The following is a 24,969-nucleotide window of genomic DNA, read 5'->3' on the forward strand; positions in this document are numbered from 1 at the left end:
TGGTAACTTTTGCTAAAACCATTTTACCAAGTAGTACTTTCTTTACGTGCCCTAAACAGCTAAATCTAACTTGTTTAAAGTTGCTATTGAAGCAAAGGCAATTATCAGTTAACTTAACTTACTAGGATAGGATAAGGATAGCATGACAAAACCTAAATCCTAAACCATAAACCATAGCAAGAAAATCAGTAAATCTAACCAACATTTTATGTTACTACTTCCACGCAAATCTAATGGTATTAATAGAAGGTTAGAAAAGCATAGAGATGAGATCACCTTTGTGATTCGAAATGGCTTTATAATAATAATCTTGGTGTTTCTCCATGAAGAAAGGCGCAGTTGTGCCGTATACATTGATTTACACCCAATATTTTGGCTCTGTTTTCACATCTAAAGAGTCAAGACAACTATAAAAACAGTCAGAATCAGAACAGCATGTTAAAATTAAGTATATGTACCTCAAACATGATACAATACATTAAAGCAGTTATCTACTTTTACTTTAAAAAGAAGTTCGAACGGATCAACTTGATGATTCATGTTGTAAATCCCAAACTTAAAGAGGAGATTTCCAGGTTAGCAGAGAGGCAAAGGGTTTTTTAGTCATTCACTCTTCCTCTGGCTCTTCTTCTTCTTGGAGAAGGTTTTCTCTGTTATCATGAGCCCAAAAACCACGAACATCAATTAGCATGCTTGCAACAGTGCCACCTTGCTTGCAGTTCAGTAGATCAGTTGAAGTGATTTTAAGAGGGTCAACTGGCTTAACCATGTCCCATATCTCATCTCTAACGTCTTCGATGCACAACTCGTAGTTTCCACCCTCAATCCATTTCTGATGTACATCTCTGTATCATGGGGGAAAGTTATTTCATTGTAAAATGCAATTTTCACAACTCAAACTACTCGAAAGTGCCTTCATACACATGTAAAACAATAATGTGTACTTCATGTTTCTAGCATTTTGAGGCTTGTAGAATTTGCTCGATTCAACAAGCAGGAAAATACAGATATTTCATGTAGGAAGATTGTATCAGGTAGCATCACAGCTTTTGGATGCTCCCCTTCTTTTACTTCCTTCATTTGAGTATGAACTTGGTTGACAAGATTTAATTAAGAAACTGAAAGTGCTTGAAAAATGTCGAACAAAATAAGATGCTCCCCTAAGACGAATTAAATTGTATTTACCTGAAAAGAGTATGAATATCCACTGTTGTAAGGTAACCTCTCCCATGAAGATCAAGACACCGAAATAAATATGTCAACCCTTCCGGAGTATCTTTGTTTTCAAGGGCAAGGACAAAGTCCAGAAAACTATCAAAGTCCATCTCCCTTGTGTTTCCTCCACCTTTGCTTCGACGAACATGCTCATCAAATACTATTGAAAGAAAATTATTAGCTAACAGGTAGAGAACCACCATTTTGCAGAATGAGGGGAAGTCATGACTATAGCATTTGAAGCATGTTTCCGTAAGAATTAAGAATTTTTTTTATAAGAAAAATGATAGCATATGTTGAAGGATGGATGGCAAATGGTGACTGATAAGTTCATAGAATTATACTAAGTGAATGAAATGGGACAAACCTCTTTCAATGAAAATTTCAGTCAAAGTCCCATCAGCATATTCTCGAAGCTCTTGCTTGCTTAATGTTCCATTCATATCTTTATCAAGGGCCAAAAACATATCTGCAGGAATAGAAGTACAGTCAGCAAGACAGGAGCCAAAAACATAGACTCCTTTCCACATTAACCACATGCATCCAAGACACTAGAACCTAGGCAGACACAGAACCAACATAGAAAGAATGTAGAACATCTAAAACAGTGAACACTTCAAACAAAAAAATCATGGCGTGGATAAAGGAAATAATACTTGGTGAATAATTACGTAAGATGAGTGTTACAAACCACAAATGCGTTGAGCAGATGTTAGGGAGAACCAGTTCTCTGCTTGTTCAGTATCGGTAACTTCTTCCTCACTTTCCTATAAAAGAGATCATGTGTTATAATAATAAATATATCTGTTCAGAACACTGTATATTCTTGGGTTAAAGTGCACAAAGCATACTTTTGTTTTTCTGTTATATTGACGTGGGTGGGGGTCTATTTTGTTGTTCCCACAATCTTAAGTCTTTACAAACTTTGTCCAAGCACTTTATAGGAAAATGGATTTCATAAAAAATGTAATTGGTTTCTACAAAGTGCTTGTGTGTACTTCGTAGTCAAGCATTTTAACCAAACTTTTTCCAAAGCACTTTATGTTACATCAAACATGAAATTCTCAAGTTAAAAGTGCGCTTTTAACTGACGGAAGCTCACTGAAAATGAATCCGACTATTGCTTCATAATGGCTTTCTATCCACTCGTGTTATAAACCACAAATGAACAATTGCACATTGGTCCATTCGGGAGTATGAACATATTTAGATTTTTGCAGTTAAATTAAATGTCATAGAATTAAAATATAGAACTCTTGTATCAGGAAATTAGAATCTTTTAGATTTTCAGGATAGTGTTACAAATTCAGTTTTATTTATAGATCTAAGTTTAGGTTTTTCTTAACCAGAGCCAAGGTTAACACCAAAATCCATTTGGTGTTTGATAACAAAAGCCTTGAGCATAACAATGTGTGATCTACCTGGTGCAGTTCCATTAATTCCTGCAGACAATTACTGAGCAGCACTTTCTTTATGCAGGCTTTTCCTACAGAAACAACAGTGAAGTCAGGAAGACCCTTTATTTACAAGCTGTACACAAATTAGAGAATTCATGAATCAAGAGCTATTTATAATTAGCAATGTTACCATAAAAGAAATGATATTGAAGGGATAAAGATTTAATGATTTTGACAACACATTCCTAACATAATTAAGGCTGTTGCCAAACCTCTTCTTGCAGGATCACAAAAGAAGAAGAATTTGCGAGCGGCTATACGACAATAAGTTTGCACAAAAGATGCAGGAATATCTCGAAGTTGAGCCAAATTTGGAATAAGACCTCTGATATAGCCCTCCATTTCCTGCAAAAAAAAAATTAAGCATTCATTACTGTGGTTACATGAGTTGCTACTGGAACAAAATAAAATTTGCATAGCCAGTCTTTGAACACATAAATATGCAGATGGCTCACATGAGGTTGAAGGAAACCATCAGAATCCTCATCAAGTTCACTCATATCAATTCTGGCTTGAGTCAGTGAGACCTGCAGAATAAAGAGAAAATCACATATATTAAATTGACGTGGAAGAAGAAAACACTCCACACATCTCAATATCCTTCTTTCTAGACTTCCTACAAATAAACTAAGTAGATAAATACAAGCCTTTTGTTCAGCAGAAGAATATCTTAAAAGAAACTTATTGAAGTTTCACTCCCTTGGTGAAAGATGACTTCTAAATGCAGTTGATTTCCATCAACATCATTTATGCTTAAAAATGGAAATAATAGCATATTGTTAAGAACATATTTCTATTTCCTTGGGTCTAAACTCACCGTTCTCATCACATAAAGGTAGAAGGGAAGGATTGCAATTCTTCCAGACTCGTCTTTCTCAAACTTCATGAAATTAGAGGGACTGAAAAATCGCCGGCATTTAGGTCCTATTTGCTCGGCACATACTGAAGCAATGTGGCAAAAATCTTCATAGTTCATCTACACATTGAAAAATGAGAGAATAAACACATATTACTTAAGATCCATCTCAATTGCTGCAGTCATGAAATCTAAAGAAACAAATGAACTTTAAAATTGACAAACAATTTTGTCAGAACACACAATATCTGAAGATGGTAAGTACTGTTGTACATGTACACTTGTCCTACAGAACATAACTAACAGTAGTCTACATGAGTCACTGAGTCCTATCTGGCAGAGCTTTTAATAGCAATCCCGGGTCATATGCTAGTCGCCCAATGAACTTCAGCTTGAGGCATATAGCAGTCTAGCAGATAAAACTAATGTGACATGTTCAGGACAAATATCAAGCCAGAGGCTCAGAAATTATATTACCTTTTCTGCACCCGTTGCATCATCTATCACACAGTTCTCCCTCAGGCAAACCCACATGGCATCTAGATCATCGGCATTTAACAGAAGATCTGATTGTTTCTGCACATCAAGAATGTGGTATGTAGAAAGCTCAATACTAGTGCAATGGTGCCCATGCAGATAAATCAGTGGAAAATCAATCATTGAAATGGAGAAGAGTAATCATACCCTCAGGAATCTATACTTGGCAAGTCTCTGAACCCTGTGGCTGATGGATCCTTCCTCAGGTTTCTAAAGAATAGAAAAATGAAAATTCAATGAAACAAAGAAAAATACACAGCACAGATCAATTTTGGGTTTGCACCCTTCTATTCTGCATCTCTATGCACCACAGGGAAGGGGGGAAAACCATAATATACAAAATTGTTTGCATCTCTTCTATCCTGCATCTCCATACACCTCAGGCAAACATTAATATGCAAAATTGCATTGCTTCTACGTTGATGTCAAGAATAAAGTCGAACATTATAAAGCATCTATGTTTCTACGCAACATCAAAAGACTAACTATGCAGTAGAGTTTACTCTTAGAACATGTGAACTATGATTACACATGCCTTCTTATAAAAACTTGGGATTGTACCAGCTTCAGCAGTTCTCCGTTGCTTCTCTTTGAAAATATCAAGTAGAATTTTTTTTGTCTCAAGCTCTACAAAAAAGAGGGGGTAAAGAAATTAAGTTCCCCATTTCACTGCCATAGTCCTTATAAGAACCATATTTAGTTTTTCAGATACACAGTTAATCAAGATGAAACAGCAGTAAGAGTGGAAGAGGAGAAAACAGAAGAAGAAGACTGACAAAAAGAAGAAACAAGCCCATCATTGTCACAAGCACTAATTACCAGATCATAATCAAGAATTTCATCGAATAATCCCAGCCAGAAAATTCAAGAAGCTCTAAAATGAAATGGATCCAAGAGGAAGGATAATCATTAAGAGTCCAAAACCCACTCAGTGAATGCCTATAGCACCATGGATTTTGCATATGCACATGCATGCTTAAAAGAGCCAAAGTAAAAGATCGATGTTCAAATGTAGAATAAAGGGATCGTCAAGTAGCCTACATTCAGCTTTGATCAACTTTTTCCCTCGATGAACGTAACAAAAAATGAATTCAATTCAGGAGCCATGCATTTGCTGCTATTTAGAATGAATTCAATATGCGATAACCCAAGTTGACTAGAAACAGCTATAACAACGCTTGATGGAGTTCAGTTTTTTATGCCTCTTCAAACAAACTAAGTATTAGATTTTTTTAATCTTTTGTTGCTAAATACTGAGCACTCCACGTTTTACACCAAAACATTACAGATTCAAAGTATTGAAATAACTTCCGATTATCCTCCTCATGATGTGCAATTAAGTTGGTCGCAACATACTTCACGACAATATATCTACCAAATGAAGATATTTACGAAATAAAATAAAACTGCGTGCAAGAAAACTGAAAATTAACTGAAAGCAAGAAGAAGGAGAAAAGCACGAACCCATCAAAGCTTCAGATCCCAGGCCGGTACCAGTTCCGATGAATCTACGGAGGTTCCTGACCCACAGCATAGACGAAGCTGGCGGGATCTTCCGTTGCGGGGGGTCGTGGCCTTCGCCATCACTGGAACCACTGTACATAGTTGAGCAATAATAACCGCGGGAACTCACAAGGTTAGGCAAACAAGTCGAATTTGGAATGCAAATGGAAAATTCAGATTGAAAAAGCCTCTCAGGCGCCGGAGAGGCTCCAGTGAAGAAACCCTAGCTCCGATGAAGCCGCAGGTGAGTGGAAGGTGGCTCACGGATGGAATGGAGTTTGTGTATTCTATGGGTTTGCTGATTCGGTTTCCGCTAATTAACTCACCACCCGCCGATCTCTTTTAAATCGTTCACACTTTACTAATACTTAATAAAAGAGGTCATGGATAACACTTTTCTTATTACAACATTTCTATATACGATTTCAAACCCAACAAAATCTACTCTTCTTAGCCATACAATTCATATACCTCATACCTGAACTTTAAATTTATTTTTGTTAGTTTGATCAATACTTTCAATCTAATATACTTTATATATTTAAATTTTGTTTCGTTAGTTTAACTTCTTCACTTTTTGAAATTTGTCCAATTTAGAATTTTTCGAAACCAACTTAATTGGTTGCCTCCACTTTTCCATCTTTTATATTCATTCTTAAGGTTAAACCCTTAAAAAAATAAGAAAATTATAGAGAAACGTGTTGAAAATTCTACGTTTGGAAAACACAAGAGAATTTAAATTTATGGAAAAACGTGAGTTAACTTCTTCTTGATACGGTAAATATTTGTCATAACAATAAATATTGATAATAATTTTTAGTTGTTTTCACATTTTATAAAATATGATAAACTAGAATGGATGGTCACGTGTTAATAATAATATAAATAGATATATATTTGTTTATTTTGAATAAAATCGAATGGGGTTATCATAAAATATCTAACATGGTAGTTAATCCAAAACGACGTCGTGGTAGGAAGAATGGGCGGGCTCTCAGGCATATGACGTACACGTGTCTTAAAATGAAAATGGATAAAGAACCCCTATCATCCCAAAACCCGCGAACTTGGAGTTCGGAGTGTAATTCTGCCGTTTTTCCATTCGGATTTGGCAATGGCCGCCATTTCAATTTGCTTCGCTCCTCAAGCTCTGGCACGGCCCAGAGTTCGGAACCCTAAAAGCACACCATCACCCAAGAAGCTTCGTGGGAACAATAAGCTTGATCGCAACAGCGTCAAGATCAAAACCAATTCGAAAGAGTTATCTTCCATTGGCGTTGAAGCCACCACTTACACTCGCCTCCCACCCAGGGAAGACTTTGCTATTCTTAGCTTTGATTCCCCATCTTTCGGTTCTTCTTCTTCTTCTTCTTCTTCGAAGGATTCTTCTGAGGTGAAGCTTTTGGATTCGGATGTTGCGATAATTGAGGAAGAAGATGATTCGGATTTTTTGAAATATGAGGATGGGGAGGAAGAAGGGGATGGAGGGTTGGACGGCAAATTGGGGTTTGAAAATGGGTACGAGAAGTTTGAAGTGTTTGAAGGGGAATATGATGCTGAAATGGAGGAGTATGGTGATAGTGACGTGGAAGAGGAAGATGAAGAAGGAGAGAAGGTTTTGGCGTTTAGGAAGGGGAAATTTGTTAATGCCGATGAAGCTTACGATCCTGGCGAAGAAGGAAGCTCTTTCATCGAGATTGAAGATGGGAAGGAGAAGGGGGTGCCAGCCGTAATGCGGTGCTTTGATCGAGCGAAAATCTACGTTAAAGCTGGAGACGGTGGAAATGGGGTTGTGGCATTTCGGCGAGAGAAGTATGTGCCTATGGGTGGCCCATCAGGAGGAGATGGAGGTAGAGGTGGGAGTGTGTATGTTGAAGTTGACGAGTCGATGAATTCGCTATTACCATTTCGAAATGGTATTCATTTTCGTGCTGAAAGAGGTAGTCATGGGCAAGGGAGAATGCAAATTGGGGCAAAGGGGGAGGATGTTGTGGTCAAGGTGGCACCGGGAACAGTGATCAGAGACGCATTTAGCCAGGAGGTTCTTTTGGAATTATTGCAGCCGGGGCAGCGTGCACAGTTGCTGCGTGGTGGAAGGGGTGGAAGGGGCAATGCATCATTCAAGTCCGGAACAAATAAAGTTCCAAAGATTTCAGAAAATGGAGAAGAGGGTTCAGAAATGTGAGGTTTAATGTTCTTTCTTTTTCATGGTTTGTCTTTTAAAAATTAGTTTATAATTTTCCAGATCTAGCATGTTAGATTAAGTACTGTTAGAACAGTGAAAATTCTATGAAAACGGTACTCTATTCTCTTTCTCACAGCACGCTCACATACTCTAAATTATTTAACCCAATCGAGTAATGGTGGTTTTTTCAAACGCATCCTTCTTTATGCTTGGGAACTTACCTTGTGACGGCAATGACCTTCTTTCCAAGAACATAAGGATTGCTAACTCAGCTGTACTTTGATGGTCTCGCTAGGTGACTATGGGTTGCTGGTGAATTGAGAGAAAAGAGTTGGAATATTGAAATCTAGAATGAATTGTTAGGAAAGGGATTGCTCCACGTCTATCGTCTATCTTTCATTATTTGGGCAATTTCAGGAGTTGCAAAAATTTCATTTTCTCCTATTTATGATGATGATATGTGACTATTCGGGTACAAAGATATAGAGAAGTTAGTCAACTCATTCTATCCTTTGTGTCTGCATTCCCAAGTTTCTGAGCCAGTTTTGAAGGGACTACATTTGCATCCTGAGAGGGACAGTTCGGAGAGAGATTTGTCACCCTGACGAGATTGAGGGGCTGTGTTCAGTTTTAACAATTTCATGATGTCATATTCGAGTAGTTTCCTTTGGCCTATATTTGGGGAAGCTGAGAGACTAATAAGCTCCGGCTCAATTTACTGAAGGTGTTTGATGAGCCTTTCCAAAGTGGTACAATCAACGTGAGTATGAATTAGACCTACATAATACATATGCATTTGTCCTATTCCTAGCCACCTTATCTTTTCATAAACTTCTGTCATGTTATTGCTGAGGCTCTCGCTGATAGAATGAACTCGGTCATGTCATTTCATAAATCTCTGTCATGTCATAGATTTTCTTCTAGTTAGGTGCTCTGTGGCTTAAAGACAAATTATGGATGTGGTTCTCATTGACTGTAAAACCATCAATAGCATGTAGTTAACCGTTTCTTATATAAAACCCAATCATAATAGGAAGAAGCAAGTCCTTTTTTTGGTTCCCTAGAAGTGACATTCTGACTAATGGTGTTCATTTGCGGTTGGCTTACACCTAACTTCTTTTCCATCTTCAATAATTCTTGCGTCTGTTTGTGCTAAATTGGTAAAATAATATGAGGAATTTGTATGGAAGATGTGGGGGAGGACAGTAGCTCTCTTTACTTTGGTGAGGGCTGGTGCCCAAACATTGTGCGGATGCTGGTCTGGGAATTGGGTATTTTGTTCCTATGCTGGTGACACTTTCCCTCAGTACAGCAATGTGACATGTGATCATTGAGCCTTAATGGGGGATGTCATCCTAATGGATAGGACTGAGATGAGGTGGTGACAGGCACTGCTAGGATCTCTTTAAAAACCATTTCCTGTCGCTTAATGAAAGTAGTTTCCTTATAGCAAATTTTTTATTTCAGTCTTTATGAATTGGACGATTATGTGTAATTTTTATGAATAGGCTGATCTATGTGCGTGAAGAATGTCTTACAGTTAATAATGAAATCCTATAAATATTTGGTAGAAGTAATTATTTTCTTCAGGTGGTTGGAGTTGGAGCTAAAGCTTGTTGCAGACGTTGGAATCGTGGGGGCACCAAATGCAGGGAAAAGCACACTTTTGAGCGTGATAAGTGCTGCACAGCCAGCCATAGCAAATTACCCTTTTACCACTCTACTCCCAAACTTAGGCGTAGTTTCGTTTGATTACGATTCAACTATGGTAGTAGCAGATCTTCCAGGATTACTCGAAGGGGCACATGAGGGCTTTGGTTTAGGCCATGAATTTCTACGTCACACCGAGAGGTGTTCTGCACTGGTAAATGATGATGATGATGATGAATCATACTTCGTACTTCACTACTTGTCTACGTTTGTTTTTTAAACTAAATGATAAATTACCTTCTTCAAGGATTTGTAAATTTTGATATTATTTCACAGTAATCCCTGATATACTGGAAAGATGAAAAGGTCATAGATTCGTAAATACCCAGAATACTTATGGAAAATGAAACTGCATGCTCTTGTTCAATTTTATTTTCTATTGCATTTGTTGGCATCGTAATGCTTAGAAAGCTGAAGGATCTCCATTTTCTTTGTGGGATTGTAGGTGCATGTGGTTGATGGATCAGGACCACAACCAGAATATGAATTTGATGCTGTTCGTTTGGAGCTGGAGCTCTTCAGCCCTGAACTAGCTGAAAAGCCCTATCTTGTGGCATATAATAAAATGGATCTTCCTGAAGCGTATGAAAACTGGCCAGCATTCAAGGAAAAGCTACAAGCTCGCGGGATTGAACCTTTTTGCATGAGTGCAGTAAAACGAGAGGGCACTCATGAAGTCATTAGTGCTGCATATCAGCGGTTAAGGGAGAATAAAGAAAACAACAAGGCATTTCAAGGTCCTATAAATTATTGTCTCCAGAATTTGCCTCTATTTTAAATATTTATCTGCTATGTATTCATCAATAAAGCGTGTTAAAAAGTTATATGCATTTTAGGTGGGAAAATACCAGAGAATTTGGACCATGTGGCAGATAGAATACACAAGCAGCGTAGTGCTTCTATTGATGACTATGAAATTATTAATGATAGTGGTTCATGGCATGTAGTAGGATCTGGTCTACAACGTTTTGTTCAGATGACAAATTGGCGGTAAGTTAATCTTAATCTTAATCTTTACTCATGATGTCAGCATAGATATGTTTAAATTTCCATCTTTTCCTACTTCAAAATTAGAAGAGTGAGAGCTTGTACTTCAACTGAGTTTTAGTAGGAAACAAAAGTAAACTGGGTTTTCCAAATATAGGAAAAGTCTTAAGGTGAATTTGACAACAAAAAGGAAAAAAAAAAGGGAATTCCCTTTTCTTTCCTGTAGAGAGATCTCTCTGGTTCCTAAGATATGTTTTGATTTGTTTATTATTTAATTAATTTTTAGTTAAATTGATGCAAGGCAGTTCAATTATGGATCAATACCTGCACTTCATGTTCATTTTCATTTCCATACTTCTTTTTGGTTTATGGTCACTGAACTAAATGGATTTCATGCAATAGTTACACGGAGTCTGAAAGAAGGTTCCAACATGTCATGGAGGCTTGTGGTGTCAACAAGTCTCTCAGAAAACTTGGCGTAAAGGAGGGTGACACAGTATTTATTGCAGAGGTACGTTTCATGCTTAATTTGGTTGTTATATGGTTCTTTGTATTTTGAACTTTTTTGGTTCAACCTAGTACTATTGCCATTAGTTCAAAGGAACTCTGCACTAATTCACATTCAGAAACAAAAACCAAAGATCATGCAAAAGCAAAGACAATTGCACTGAGTAGATGAGCCAATGTGGCTTATGACTCTTCAAATCAATGAACAACTGTACACACTTGCATGCTTCTAAATTTATGCCACAACTAATAAATGATATTCGAGGTGAAGGGTTACCCTTTGCATCCTCTTTCCACCACACATGATAGTTATACTTCTTATGCCACGTGCATCACTTCCATTTCTGATCGTATCTAGGCAACTGTCTGGATGTTTGTTTTCGGTAACAGAGGCTGGAAAAGTAAGAAGCCAAAAAAAAACTAATTTACCTAATGGTTATAAATAATTGGTAGCATGATAAAATCAAAATGAAAAAAATAAACTAGAACAAATACTGAAATTCTATCACGTCCACAGTCCACACGACAATTAGTTCTCTCTAATATAAATCCTTGCGATTCAACTTCAATGAGTGGGTTTTCTGGATATTTAGATAAGAAAACTTGAGCAGACGACAAATAATTTGCTTTATTTATCTTCAGATGGAGATGATCTGGCATGATTCACCAAATAGTTCTGGTCCATCTAATATGAAGAAAAGATCGGATTCTGTCAAATGGCCAGAGTGGAAGTAACTCATCATTGTTTGCTCACTTGGTAACTTCATTCTAATAACAGCAGGTATGCCGTCGGAATTTGCTTGTTGTGAAAGGGATATTGCTTTAAGGAGTCTATGAAATTTGTTCTTAATTTTGAGGATAAGGCTGTTATATTTCTATGCTCAGTGCTGAAGCTAATAACATCTACGATTCTTAACCTTTCCAGCGAAGTTGTAATGGTGCTGTCTGTTTTTCTACGGTTGCAAACATCTTTAAAACACCCAATACGACGGTTAAAAAGCTTTGACCTTCATTCCCTTTGCTGAATGATGGGAAAAATGAATTTTCTTAATGGATCAGATGAACAGCCTTGCACATCCTGGAGATCCGAATGAAGAAAGCATCATTTGTGATGCAGGTAACTTTTGCACCCATCTCTCAAATGCTTAAATGAGATGAATTGAGTTCGAATTTTCTGTGAACATTGTGATAAAGTTGATCACAGATCGTAAATAGAAGCACAATAGAGTGAAGATAATTGATGTCTAATTAGAATGTTGTGTAATTTAATATCGTTTTGAAGATCAAAGCTGTTGCAGTTACAATGTTTTAGGCTGTTCTTTGTAATAAAGTGGTGGTGAGATTATTTAGACTGCAACTATGCTTATTCTGTATAATCTATATGTAGTAATAACTAATAAATACTGATGCGACCATTTTTCTCTTTTATATTGTGTATCAATGATAGACTTTTATCATCGATAAATTTTGACAGGTTTTGTTATATTTTTAATTTTTAAAAAATATTATCATATATGCTAATATTTTGAACCGAAGTGTTATATTTGCAACCATCCCTATAGATTAATAACTTTTGTAACAGATGACTTAAAACAAATAAGATAAAATTTATTTTCAAATATAACAGAAAAAAGAACAAAAATATTTTCATTTTAGGATGATAGAAGTCTTTCTACGATGAAATATCACAATCACTTTGAGAAAATACATACTTAGTTATAGTTGTACTGTGTTATGATGTGTGCTATAGAAGCATGTAAAGAAAAGAGTGCAGAACACACCTAGTTTGATGACTTTGCATCTACATCTAAGGGGCATTAGACCTCACGATAAGAGATTATATTGCTCGTGAAGCATATTCATCCCATAAACTTTGAATACATCGTGACTGAAAATAGATCTTGCTTTAGTGTAGATAAATCACCTTTCCACTGGAAAATTCTTGGGCCATTTCTCTTCTGAAATTGATCTTGAAGATCAACCTGCTCGAGCCGATTCAGTGAATAGTATGCTTGATGAAATGCTTTTCGAAACGGAGTGAAATATCCAGGCTATTACAACATTATTATTTCTGATCCAGAGAGGTAATAACTCACCGGTTGCTTTGGTTATTGTTCCGTTAATTAACTATGACAATGTTATGATCTAGGGTACAACAATCTAAACATAGATCATTGAGCTGACTCAACTACGAAAACTATATTGTACAATAACAATTGCCATAACATTAATAAGATCACTCCCTCTTAATCAGTATTTACGTGCAATCCTAGCTTCAAATACCATTGAATAGCTTTTTGATCTCATATGCTCAATATGCACCATTGTAACACATAGGTTCTTGAAAAACGTGCATTAAAACCTACCACTCATTAAGATATATCAACAACAACGCCGAATCAAAAAAATAATCTTTTTCTGTCAACACCGAAACAACCCTTCATTTAATAATCTCAAAGAATCATGCATTGACAATCCAAATCGTCCGAGAATGATGAGATATTACAACAAACTGTCGAATAGTCTCAACAACGAAATCAAAAATATAAAATAATAAAGAAGGTTAGAAATAATATAAAAGGTTAGCAAGACCACATCATAACACACTTTACGATTATTGACTACAATTGACTAAGATAGATCTACTTGTTACGTAAATTCTCTAAATATTTTCAAAAGAAATTATGTAAAATAATTTATCCATAAATAAGCTAGAAGTAGAACACCAACTCAAATTCCAAAATACCAAAAAAAAAAAAAAAATCTAGCAATTTCCTGCTCTAGATTTTTTTGGGGTATTTCTTCTTTTCTTTTTTCTTTTTCCTTAAATTTATGTGTGTGTAAGAATTAGATTAGTGTCAGTATTCTTTTCAGAATGTCAATTCAAAATTTTCATTTTCCCATACAAAACAGTTTAGAATTTAATTCTCATCTGATTCTTCTTTTCTAGTACTCTTTTTTTATTATTATTATTGATGTACTACTCTTCAATTCTGTCACATTCTTGTCTTCTCTACTCATCATTCTCCCTATATCAATATTCAATCTACTTTTATTTATTCATCTTTCCCTATCACCATCAAATTGCAATAGTTGTCCGTACCTAATTCTTTTCATTTTAGGTTTTTCAATTTCTATATCATCTTTCACAAATCATATAACATTCTAAACAAAAACCTTCTTATACCCACATGTCGTGATATCATTTTAAACAATCCATTGCTATTTATGATAATGATAATCAATAAGTAACAAGTAAAAAATTCTAAATATAACAAAATGTCTCAATATTGTTGTATTTTCTATGACTATTTTAAATTTAATTACTAGATTTGTAATTACTATTCCAAAATTTTAAACTTGTGAAGGAGACAAATTTAATTATATATTATTTTACAATGTTTTCAGCAAATTAATTTTCAAAAAAATCATATTATGTATTTGAAGTTTGAAAGAAAAATAAATGCTTCCTAGAAAAAAAAAGCTAAAATTATAATTAGAAAATATATACTTTTGTCAATTTAAAATTAAACATATTTCAAGTAAAATAATTTATATTTTTAAGAAAATGGATTCAAATTAACTTAGGTTAACGGATTACAGCATATGTCATCTAGTTTATTAGTTCTACGTTAAACATGTCACCATTGTTTGAATAGTAAAGTAATTAAAGTAAAAATTAGGAACAAGAATTAAACTTAACTTAATACAAAGTTAAAAAGAGAGAAAGATGATGTTATAGTTATGATCATACCCACAATATATTTAGAAGCTTAAGTTTATCAATTATTATTCATCATTAATTAAACTTTGAATAATGAGTGGGATTTCCTTGGAATTGACAAAATAATTTTTAATTTTAATTTCCCACTTTTATTCTGACTATATTATATGTATGTATATATATATATATAGTAACTTTAATTACATGGAGATGATTGGCCATCATTCTCCCAAACAGTTCAGATCTAACCTAATATTAAATCCATAGCCATCTACCTTTGCTTCAATTTTGAGAAACATAAAAAGTAAATGTGTTTTTTTTTTCTCTTTTCTAGGGGGAAAAATGAAAATTGATGATAATCATCATATACATTAGTAGGCTATGATGAGCTTAATTGATATATTTTTAGTATTAATAACATAGTTTGTCTTCTATATAATATTACCACTCATTTATCACCATGTTACATCATCTATTCAATACGTGGGACCTACAAAATTACTATTAAAGATATGTTCAAAATAAAAAATACAAAAATTTAGATAAATAATAAAATTGTTAAAAATATTTATACATCACTACCGTCCTATTTAGTTATATTGGTTATATTTTATAAATATATTGATTTTTTATTATATTTAAAATTGTAAAATTAAAGGCACGTTGAGTAAATATTAATTTTGTTAATGAACCTAAATCGAAAGATTAATTATTTTATGTTATTTGAAAATAATTAATTTTTATTATATTTAAAATTGTAAAATACTAATTTTGCTACCGGCATCATTTATCATGTATATATTACGAATAAAAATGGTATGATGTGATAAAATTTTCATAAATAGTCAAGTTAGAATTTAATTATAATGTGATTCCTATATAATAAAATTAACTTTTTTTTTAGTGAAATAGAGATGAAAATTCTCACAAAATGTCATTCTAATTATTGTATAATAAGTTCTAATTTTCTCCTCATCATAAGATTGATTTTACCATTTTTATAAAGTGACAAGAATTTGAAATTTGAAATTTGAAAGACTAAAATAAAAGTAGTAAACAATTAAAAATGTAGGTTTTTTCTCCAAAATTGAAGACCCTATTTTTCCTTTTTCATCTCTAAACTTCTACAGATTAATCAATTTGGACCCATAAACTTTTTTCCTATATTTTTATAAATAATAATATCATTTTTAACACTCAAAAACTCTCAATTATTATCAAAATTTCGTACTTAATTAGCCCCACATTTCAAACCTTTGTAATTCTCTCTCTTATAAAATTCATCTCTAAAAAGTTGTCAACATTGGACACAATAGTTTTACACCAAAATCTAAATATGAAATTAAATCAAGTCAAAAGAAATTAAAATTTAAGATATGACAAAATTGATCAACAATCTTTATTTTTTGAATTTATTTATTTATTTGTGTTGAGAACATGGATTTTATTATTTAGTATTTATTTAAATTGATAGGTTAAGTTATTATTTACCGTGAGGATTATTGAATATATATTTTTTTTTAAAAAAAGGAAAGAGTGGTAATTGGTTAAAATGAGAAAGAGAGAAAATCCAGTGGTTTGCGCCCTACGGTAGGGACAAAAAAGAAGAGGGGTATTGTAAGATTGAGGTAACCCATGGCCGTCCAATCTAAATAATCATAAAATCCCTTTTTCCGATCTTTGACCCTTCATTTCCATACATTACCTTCAACTGTTTTCTTAATAATAATTATCCTATCAAACACATTCCTCCATCACTCGTTATCATCCTCTACTCCGTACATCTTCACATGTATGTATATTATATTTAATGCCCAATCCATACCCTACATCTCTTTTTCTACTCATTTATACAAAAACCTTCATTTCTCGTTTTAGACCTCTGGTTTATTTAGATTAATACCTACTTCTCATTTCCTAATTTCTTTAGGTTTAGGAGAATAGGCATGTTTCTTTTTACCTCTATTTTAAAAATTCAGGTATTAAAAATATATATTTTGAAAACTCAAAAATCAAATGGGTCTACTATTATAAACTTTGGACTAAAAATGTTTATTCTTAGAACTCACCAACCAAATGCACATATTCATTAACACCTAGCTAGAGACTAAAAAGATAATTTTTATTTTAGAAAAATATCATTTTAGTACTCTTGTTGTTAAAGTTCACTTAATTTTAGGATTTGTACTGAATTAAATGTTAAATTTTAGTTTATAAACTTTAATAAAACTTAAATTTAATTCTAATTTTTAAAACATATTCACTTAGTATGTTTCTGTGACTATTTAAATCATTTAAATTTAAGATTTACTTAAAAAGAAGTAAATAGAATATTTGAAATTATAATGATTGAATTTTTGAACAAAATTTCCAAAGTGGTGTTTTAACTTTGATATATATTATTTATACTTTTTAAAGTATAAATCCTATTGCACGTGATCTCTCTACTCTTTTCTTTTACATCTTTTTCTTTTTGGGGTTAAATATAGCAAGATTAGCCCTTTTCTTTAAAGAATGGTTTTTTTTGTTTTAAATTTTAAATTTTGTTTTTCTTTAAAATATGTGAAAAAAATAAAACATCTAGAAATTTATTTTTTTATGTTGGAAATAAAGTCATTCATTACGTGGGGAAGTTTAAAAGTTTTCTGATATATGTATAAATCCAAGAATATTTGTGTCAAGTAATATGATACATTTTAAGATAATTTAACGTTTGAAGTAGAAATTTGACTACAAATGAAAACATGTTAAAAAAAGGCATGTTAGGCTTGTTGTATTCCTTATCAGTTGATATCGTAGTTATTGTTGAAACTTGACCGTGTTAGATCAAGAGAGTTAGCAAGTGAGTATTGGTCATACTGTATTAGAGAGTTCTCCATTTGTTTTGATACGAACGAATGCGTGCGCAAATGAACGTCGTCTTGGATTGAAGAACAAGCTCTCTTTATATAGGGGTGGACATACTATCTATGTTCGTTATGTAATGAAGCGTAAAAACAATTTCTCGCATAATAAAAATTCATGAAAATATAAGTGAAATTAACGATTTTATCTCCATTTATATGTTATTTTTCATGATTTTAGAAAAATAAACTCACCAGAGCTATGCTAAAAAAAGTAGAGAGTTATATATCACATTAAATTGGAATACGTGTGGAGAATAATGATAACAAATTAAATTTCATATATTATTATATATTATTATGAAAACATGTTTAAACAATTTATAGAGATTTAAGACATAGTACAAAGCTCACCTTAATAACTTTTTACTATCAAAGAAAAATACTCCATTTTCCATTCCTAAAGAGATGGAAAATAAATTAGTTATTAGAAAAATCCTAATCAAGTAAATTCAATGGTAAAAACATGTTTAATTAGTAATTATTGAATTAAAAAAGAAAAAAAAATAAAAAAATGTGGTAAAAAGTTAGAAAGATAAAAAGAGAGAGATTGGGTACAAATGTTATATTAAGTTTATGAACATATAATTAACATAAGGTGAAAGGAAGCTTTATAAGTTCAAAATTAAAAGGTAAATGAAATTAAAAGCATATAGTGTTGATAAAACCCAAATAAAGTTCCTAAAATTTGAGACCCACTTGTAAGAAGTCAAGAAGCTTTTATGGGCAAAAGGCTTTTGCATGCTTCTCAAAAAGGTTATCTTTTGTAGCATTGAACTTTGAAACCCTAATTATTTATTATTCACACATATATATATTTTTTGTTTCTTTTACAAAAAGTAAATTGGGATTGAAATTATTATTATTGGTCAAACCCCCATTTGACCAATGCCTCCAATTAGGCCAAAAATATGTTCAATTCTATTTTTTGTCTTTCATGTCCTTTGGTGATGCTATATGAGTACTTTGGTCTGCCACCAATTGCCAATCCATTTAAACACACACAAAAAAAATCATTCTATTTATTCAAATTAAATTGATACTCTATTTCAAAAGTATGAAAACTAAAATCAACAACAACAACAAAAATTATGATAATTTAGAAACTAAATGAATAATATTTAAAAACTTTGAATTATATAAAGATTATTTTGTAAAGTTTTCAAGGGAAAAAAAAGAGAGAGAGAAATGAATTCAACACATAAAACACAAAAGATTTAGATGGTACAGAAAGATTGCTTCAATATTAAGGACAGAGTGCTTCAAATTTATTACTTTTAATTTATTAGAATTATTAATTGTTCATAAATTATAAAGCAAAAAAGAGAGAAGAGGCAGAAAAGGTCTAAAACACAAAGGGACAATCTTACATTAAAACTTCAATATTAAATCTTTAGACTATATAATTAGCCTTACTCTACGTACTTTAATTTAAGCATATAAGTAATATTAATTCTTCTATATTAAGAAATTGTGAATTATGCATGTAATTCAAAATATGCATAGGAATAAAGGATCCAAGTCATACCAATTATCGTCAAGTTAAACCTACTCTAACAAACGACATACATCATCAAGTCTTTCAACCATTTGTCGCATCCACGTCAATTCTAGTAAATTTTGTTTATTGGACGTAACACATTAAACGCATTAATGATATATTGACAAAAGTATACGATATTAATTACTCCTTAAATTAAATTAGGTTTGGTTTAGAAACTTTTACGTTAATGTCTAATAAAAAAAAGTTATACCGTTCTTAAGATAAATGATAGAAATCATTAAGCATTCAATTTAGTATGTTAGAGACTCGTTAAACATATAGTTAGCACAAATTTATTAATTACTAAAATTAGAGTTTAAAGACTTATTTGATTTAGTCACGAGAAAACAGAGAGTATAGTAGGATAACTCATTTCAACTCATTCGTAAAAGTAAGAAGTCAAACACGTTATTAAAATTAAAAAAATTGTACCTAACACAAGAATGGTTTAGAAAGGATAGAAGATTTGAATAGATGAGGAAAAAGGGAAAAGGAAAGGGAAGAATGATATTAATGAATGAAATGTATAATTAAGAATTTTACAACTCAAGAAAAAGAGTGTCATCGTTTGTCGTCAAAGTCCAAGTGGTGAGAAAGAAAGACACGTTTATCTTTTTCCCCAAATCCCGGGCGACCCACTTTCATATTTATCATTATTTTATTCCCAACTTTGCCCTTCCCTCTTTCCAACAATCTCCAAATTTCTTCTCTCTCAACCAAATCACTAGCAACAAATTAACAATACATACCTATTTTTCTTTCTTTTTTTTTAAAAAAATTATATATATATAATCTACTTATTTTAAATAACAAAACTGTGGAAGAACTTGAGATGGATGTATGAATAGGTAGGGAGATAAGTGATTTGTTATAAATGTTAGGAAAATATGAAAGTAGAAGAGTAAATGATTAGTTAGAAGAAAAGAAAGGGGGGGGGGGGGGGGGGGGGGTTTTGTTTGGTGAAAGAAAGATGTTATTAAGTAGAGAGTGAAGAGTGTTCAAAATAAGGAGTAGCTGGCTTTGGTCACACACACCTTTTCATAAGAGGCTTGACCAAACTTTCTGCTCTTCAAAAATGACTCAAATATACAAATAAACAAACAAAAATTAAAATGCTTCCCACTCCACTTCATTTCATTGCCCTTCTCCCTCCCATGTGCATCCCATTTTCCAAACCCCTAAATTTTTTTTTGCTCTTCCACTTTCGGTGTTGTCTTCAAGTTCAATTTTTTTTTTTTTTTTTTTTTTTGAAAAGAAAAAAAGAAAACTTCTCCTTTCTCTAATTTGGGCAAATGGGTCACTAGAAATCCCTATTTGGAGAAATGGGGGATTCTCTGTTTGGGATTTTAGTGGATCAGTCAATTGACAGAATCCATCATTTCTATGACTATGAACAAATAAAAAAGAATCAACACTTTATGAGAAAAAAAACCTTATGAAAATTCAATTACATAGATAAGAAACACAACCTCCCCCCTTTATTTTAATGTGTGTGCATTTGAATTATATATAAATATATATATGAATTGGCTACTTTCTGCCATTTGTCTTGTTGTTGAGATGTTTTTTACAGTCAGAATATGCCTCTTTCAATCATTATGTTTAATATTGGCTGAACCATGATTGTGAGGTATTGCTAAAAACAAGAAGAAGAAGAAGAAGAAGAAGGTTTACCCAATTGGATTATGATTGGTTTATGCTGTTCCCAATGCCATTTTAGCATGTGAATTTATGTTTTTTTTCATTCAAAATTCTGATATTATATATATGATTTAGATGCCCCCACAAACACTCTTTTGCTTTTGTTTTGCTGCAGTTTAATCTTCTTCTTATTTCCTAAAGTGTTTGTTTGAAATTCTGTAAGTTAATTTGTCTTGCCCCTTTTTTGACTCTATCTAGCCTTTTTATCATTGCTTTTGGAGATCAGAGAAAAAGAAAGTGACCCATTTTCCTTTTCATTCAAGGTTTTGCCCTGTTTCTGTTTGATAAAAGGTCTCAAAGAAAGTTAAGCTGGGAAATTGTACTACTTTTTACAGGCATTCTGTTATTTTTCTGCCAAAGTAGGCCAAGTTTTCTCCTTCATTTTTTTTTCTTTTTTTACTGCTTAGATTTGTTTCTAGTGATGCAAAAAATCAACAATTTTCATTAAAATGAACTGCTTTTGGAGGGAATGTCAGTTTTTAAACAAACATGAGAAACACTTTTTGTCATATCGTATGTTAGTCAAACTACATTTTGAGTCTCTCTTACTTTAGTTTGTGTAATAGTTTTCGCTTTTGGGTTTTTAACCATTTAAGTTAATGACAATATAGATACTCTACTTAGCATTAAGTGAAAACCCAAATAGACCTTGATACTAAATACCTAACTACATTTGCATTAAGGTAGTGAGAGATTTGACCCCACTATGTTCATTTGGCCTTCTTACAGCCCTTCTTCGTCCGTTTAATCTATAATTGTCATCTCAAGGGAGGAGAAGAAGTATATGGAGTAAAACTTCATGAAAACCAATATCTAGAATTGGATATAGTTAGGGAGAAGAAGAAGTATAAGGACTAAGACATCACGAGAGAGCGAAGATCTAAAATAGAATAGAGTTAAGGGAGAAGAATAATTATAGGGACTAAATAGTATATAGTTAGAGAGATAAGTGCATAGACTAAAATGTCACAGAAGCTGTTCTAAATTAGGAAATATTTTAAGGAGAATAAGTATAAGAACTAAAATGTTACAAAAGACAATGTTGAAATGAGAATGTAGTTCGAGGAGAAGAAAAAGTACGATACTAAGATTTCATGAGACTCGGGATCTAAAATAGGATATAGTGCAGGAAGAAGAAGTATGAGGACTAAGACGTCATGTGAGCCGAGATCTTAAATAAGATATGTTTTGACCTGACTTTTTCATGTAAGTGGATAACAAGCTGAAGTGGGTTTGCTACCATGAAAACAGACAAGAAAGCCTCAAAAGAGTAGCTCTTATTAACCACATAATTAATCCGTTGTCTTTTGTTTGGGTTAAAATATAGATAATCTTAACTGCTCCCTTTGAAAATCATGAAACAGACAACAAAAACAGACCAAATTTCTCTTATTGGTTCTGTTGTTCTTAAACTACGCACTTACATGTGCAAATTGAGGTTCATTTGAGCCATGTAAATATTGAACACATTCAAACATACCTTAAATGTTCTTGTCTTTGTTTTTTCTTTTTTTCTTTTTCTTTTCTTTAGGGATTGTTCCAACTGTTATGGGAACTTGAAAAGAAAAGACTACCATTTTTCAAATATTATATTTGATGAGATTGTAAGTAAAACAATATCCCTGGATTTGTACCTTTTTCTTTCATATCAGAGTGATTAAAGGGATTGAATAAGGAATAGTGACTTTCAAAAAAAGAGGTCTTCCATAGAATGACATGTACAATGTACTTTTCCCCCCCTTTTTTTCTCCTTCACCAACTCACTCTTTAAAAAGACCATCAAGAGCTTCCTCAAACCTTCACCCCAAACTCAAAAAACTTTATCTCTTCTGAACTGTCATCACCCTTCATATTATACTGTTTTTTTAGTTCATTTTTTTTTTGCTCTAATGGCTACCTCCAAAGCCTCAGATAAAGGCTACCCAATTTATGAAACTGGTCAATCTCAAATGGGTTTTGCCCTACTTCAAAGAAACCCATCTCCAATATCTCAAAATGGAGGTGAAAGAAGAGGTAGAAGAAAACAAGCTGAACCAGGAAGGTTTCTTGGTGTAAGAAGAAGACCTTGGGGAAGATATGCTGCTGAAATTAGAGACCCAACAACTAAAGAAAGGCATTGGCTTGGAACTTTTGATACTGCCCATGAAGCTGCCCTAGCTTATGACAGAGCTGCCCTGTCAATGAAGGGCACTCAAGCAAGAACAAACTTCATTTACTCTGACACTTCAACTTTCCATTCTCTTCTCACTGCTTTTGATGTTCAGACTAATTTGCTTCCTAATTCTGATCATTCTCATTCCAAACTACAACAAATTACTCCTTCTCCCGTTACTACTCCCAATAACCAAAATAACAACAATATCTCATTTGCTCAATCTCAGGCCTTAAATCCTTCTGTTATTGATGATCACGACAGCAATTTCTTCTTCTCTAATGATTCTAACTCAGGTTATTTGAGTTGCATTGTTCCTGATAATTGCTTGAAACCTCCTTCAGATTCTAACTACAAAACCCAACCTAAGAACATCCATTCCTCTACTGCTTCAAATGATCTTAAAAAATTCAGTTTCTTTGCCTCCAACTCCATTGAAACTCTCCCTTTTGAAGGTTTGGATGTTTATAGTAATAATAACAGTGGAGGTTATGGATCTGTTATGGAGGAACAACAGGAAATTTGGGATAGTAATGGTGATGAACTGTCAGCTATAATTAATAGCTCTTCTTCTTCTTCTTCTATGGTGGGTGAAAATGGAGGTTTTCATCCATTTATGAACACTTCTTATGGTGGTTTGTTGCCTCAATCTTCTACTTGTTCTCCTTCAGCTCCTTCTTTTGGTGAGGCATTTGATTTTGGGTATACATTACTTTGAGTAGCAAATGGACTGAAGTTGGTGAATCTGTTTAAAAGAAAGTGATTATTATTATTTTTTTTCATGCATGTACTTTCTGCTTTTGTTTTTCCTGTTGTGATATGAAGAATCCTTGTTTTATCTCTAAAACTACTGTTCTATCTCTCTCTCTCCCTCTTTTTCTTTTTTTTGTAATTTTTATACTTAAATGAAGTCAAAACTTCCAATGTTGTTATTTTATGACAGCTAGTCATTCTCTACACCGGTAATGCCTTGAATCTATTATCTTATTCTTAGAGTCCAAAAATGATGCACCTTAGTACACTATATAAACTATCAAACTTGAAAACCATTGTTGCTCTTTATTTATGAATTATTTCTTGTAATAATAAACTATTTGGGCTGTGCAGATGAGCTAGCACACTACCTAAATCCTTATATCGATTATTTATTGTTTTACATTTTGGTGTTCTTTATTTGTCAATTCCTTAACCATATATTTGTCAATTCCTTAACCATATATTTGTCAATTCCTTAACCATAAACACTCTATTAGTGTTTTTTAACGGAGAAAGTTTACTTTGTGCTGTTGATCAGATGAAAATAACTGATAAGCACAAGATCAACACTTGATATTATTATCTAAAATGGAAAAAAGAAAAAGACCTGGAAGGATAAAATATTATTTCCAATCATCATCTGTAAAGATCGTCTTTTTATCCTAAAGGGTCATAATTTTTCCAACTATATATATCTCTTCCAAGAAACCTTGTGAAAATTTCAAGTCAATGTGAAGAGCCTATATATGTGGGTTAGGGGTTTGAGATATATATACTTCTTTTTAAAAATCATTTTAAATCAATGTAGTTGGTAATATGGTCAACTCTCAATGGTTGAAGATATCAAGTTAATCTGTTTTTTTCAAAAGTTTAGTTTATATGTAACTTTATAAGATTATTTCTTCAAACTACAATGTCTAACATGTTTAATTTTACCATAAAAAGAAAAACTTTCGAACCATCACAAAACATATATCTAATTAATAAAATTTAATTAACACCAAACTTACATGCATAAACTAGAACTCGTAGTAGATCTGTATGATCATGAAGCTGAATATTTCTCAACGGGATGCATTGTACTTTCGATTTAAAGATCAAGATTTTGAATCTTCATTTTCAGATATATACTGCTGAATTAGGAAAAAGAACTATTGTCATAGAACAAGAAAGATAGGGTTTTAAAAGTATAAAAACTCAAGAAATTATCTTTTTTTTTTTTAAATCTCTCAC

General features: G+C 32.8%; 3 protein-coding genes and 1 non-coding gene across 4 annotated transcripts; 2 read left to right on the plus strand and 2 right to left on the minus strand.

The window, feature by feature from the left end:
- Window positions 1-267: 267 nt before the first annotated feature.
- Window positions 268-5,933, minus strand: LOC101220802 (probable serine/threonine-protein phosphatase 2A regulatory subunit B'' subunit TON2). The gene is made up of 12 exons (XM_004134149.3): window positions 5,530-5,933; window positions 4,601-4,692; window positions 4,213-4,275; window positions 4,006-4,104; window positions 3,490-3,648; window positions 3,128-3,199; window positions 2,885-3,017; window positions 2,637-2,701; window positions 1,907-1,982; window positions 1,583-1,684; window positions 1,186-1,375; window positions 268-845 (listed from the first exon to the last, which is right to left on the minus strand). The coding sequence occupies exons 1-12, from the start codon at window positions 5,666-5,668 to the stop codon at window positions 608-610; spliced, it is 1,428 nt and encodes a 475-aa protein (XP_004134197.1). The 5' UTR covers window positions 5,669-5,933; the 3' UTR covers window positions 268-607.
- LOC116402971 lies at window positions 946-1,062 on the minus strand. Its single transcript, XR_004215703.1, has one exon. It is a non-coding gene; the product is annotated as a small nucleolar RNA snoR104 (small nucleolar RNA).
- A 686-nt stretch (window positions 5,934-6,619) lies between the features above and the next one.
- On the plus strand, window positions 6,620-12,385 carry LOC101207804 (GTP-binding protein OBGC, chloroplastic). The gene is made up of 7 exons (XM_004134426.3): window positions 6,620-7,749; window positions 9,344-9,617; window positions 9,909-10,200; window positions 10,300-10,453; window positions 10,853-10,961; window positions 11,600-11,738; window positions 11,883-12,385. Exons 1-6 carry the CDS (start codon window positions 6,683-6,685, stop codon window positions 11,690-11,692), a joined length of 1,989 nt encoding a protein of 662 aa, XP_004134474.2. The 5' UTR covers window positions 6,620-6,682; the 3' UTR covers window positions 11,693-11,738; window positions 11,883-12,385.
- Window positions 12,386-20,136: 7,751 nt separating this feature from the next.
- Window positions 20,137-23,937, plus strand: LOC101208047 (ethylene-responsive transcription factor ERF086). The gene has a single exon (XM_004134427.3). The coding sequence runs from the start codon at window positions 22,718-22,720 to the stop codon at window positions 23,696-23,698; it is 981 nt and encodes a 326-aa protein (XP_004134475.1). The 5' UTR covers window positions 20,137-22,717; the 3' UTR covers window positions 23,699-23,937.
- The last annotated feature ends 1,032 nt before the right edge of the window (window positions 23,938-24,969 follow it).

Source organism: Cucumis sativus, chromosome 3 (assembly GCF_000004075.3).
Source record: "Cucumis sativus cultivar 9930 chromosome 3, Cucumber_9930_V3, whole genome shotgun sequence".
In the NCBI taxonomy this organism is placed as follows: domain Eukaryota; kingdom Viridiplantae; phylum Streptophyta; class Magnoliopsida; order Cucurbitales; family Cucurbitaceae; genus Cucumis; species Cucumis sativus.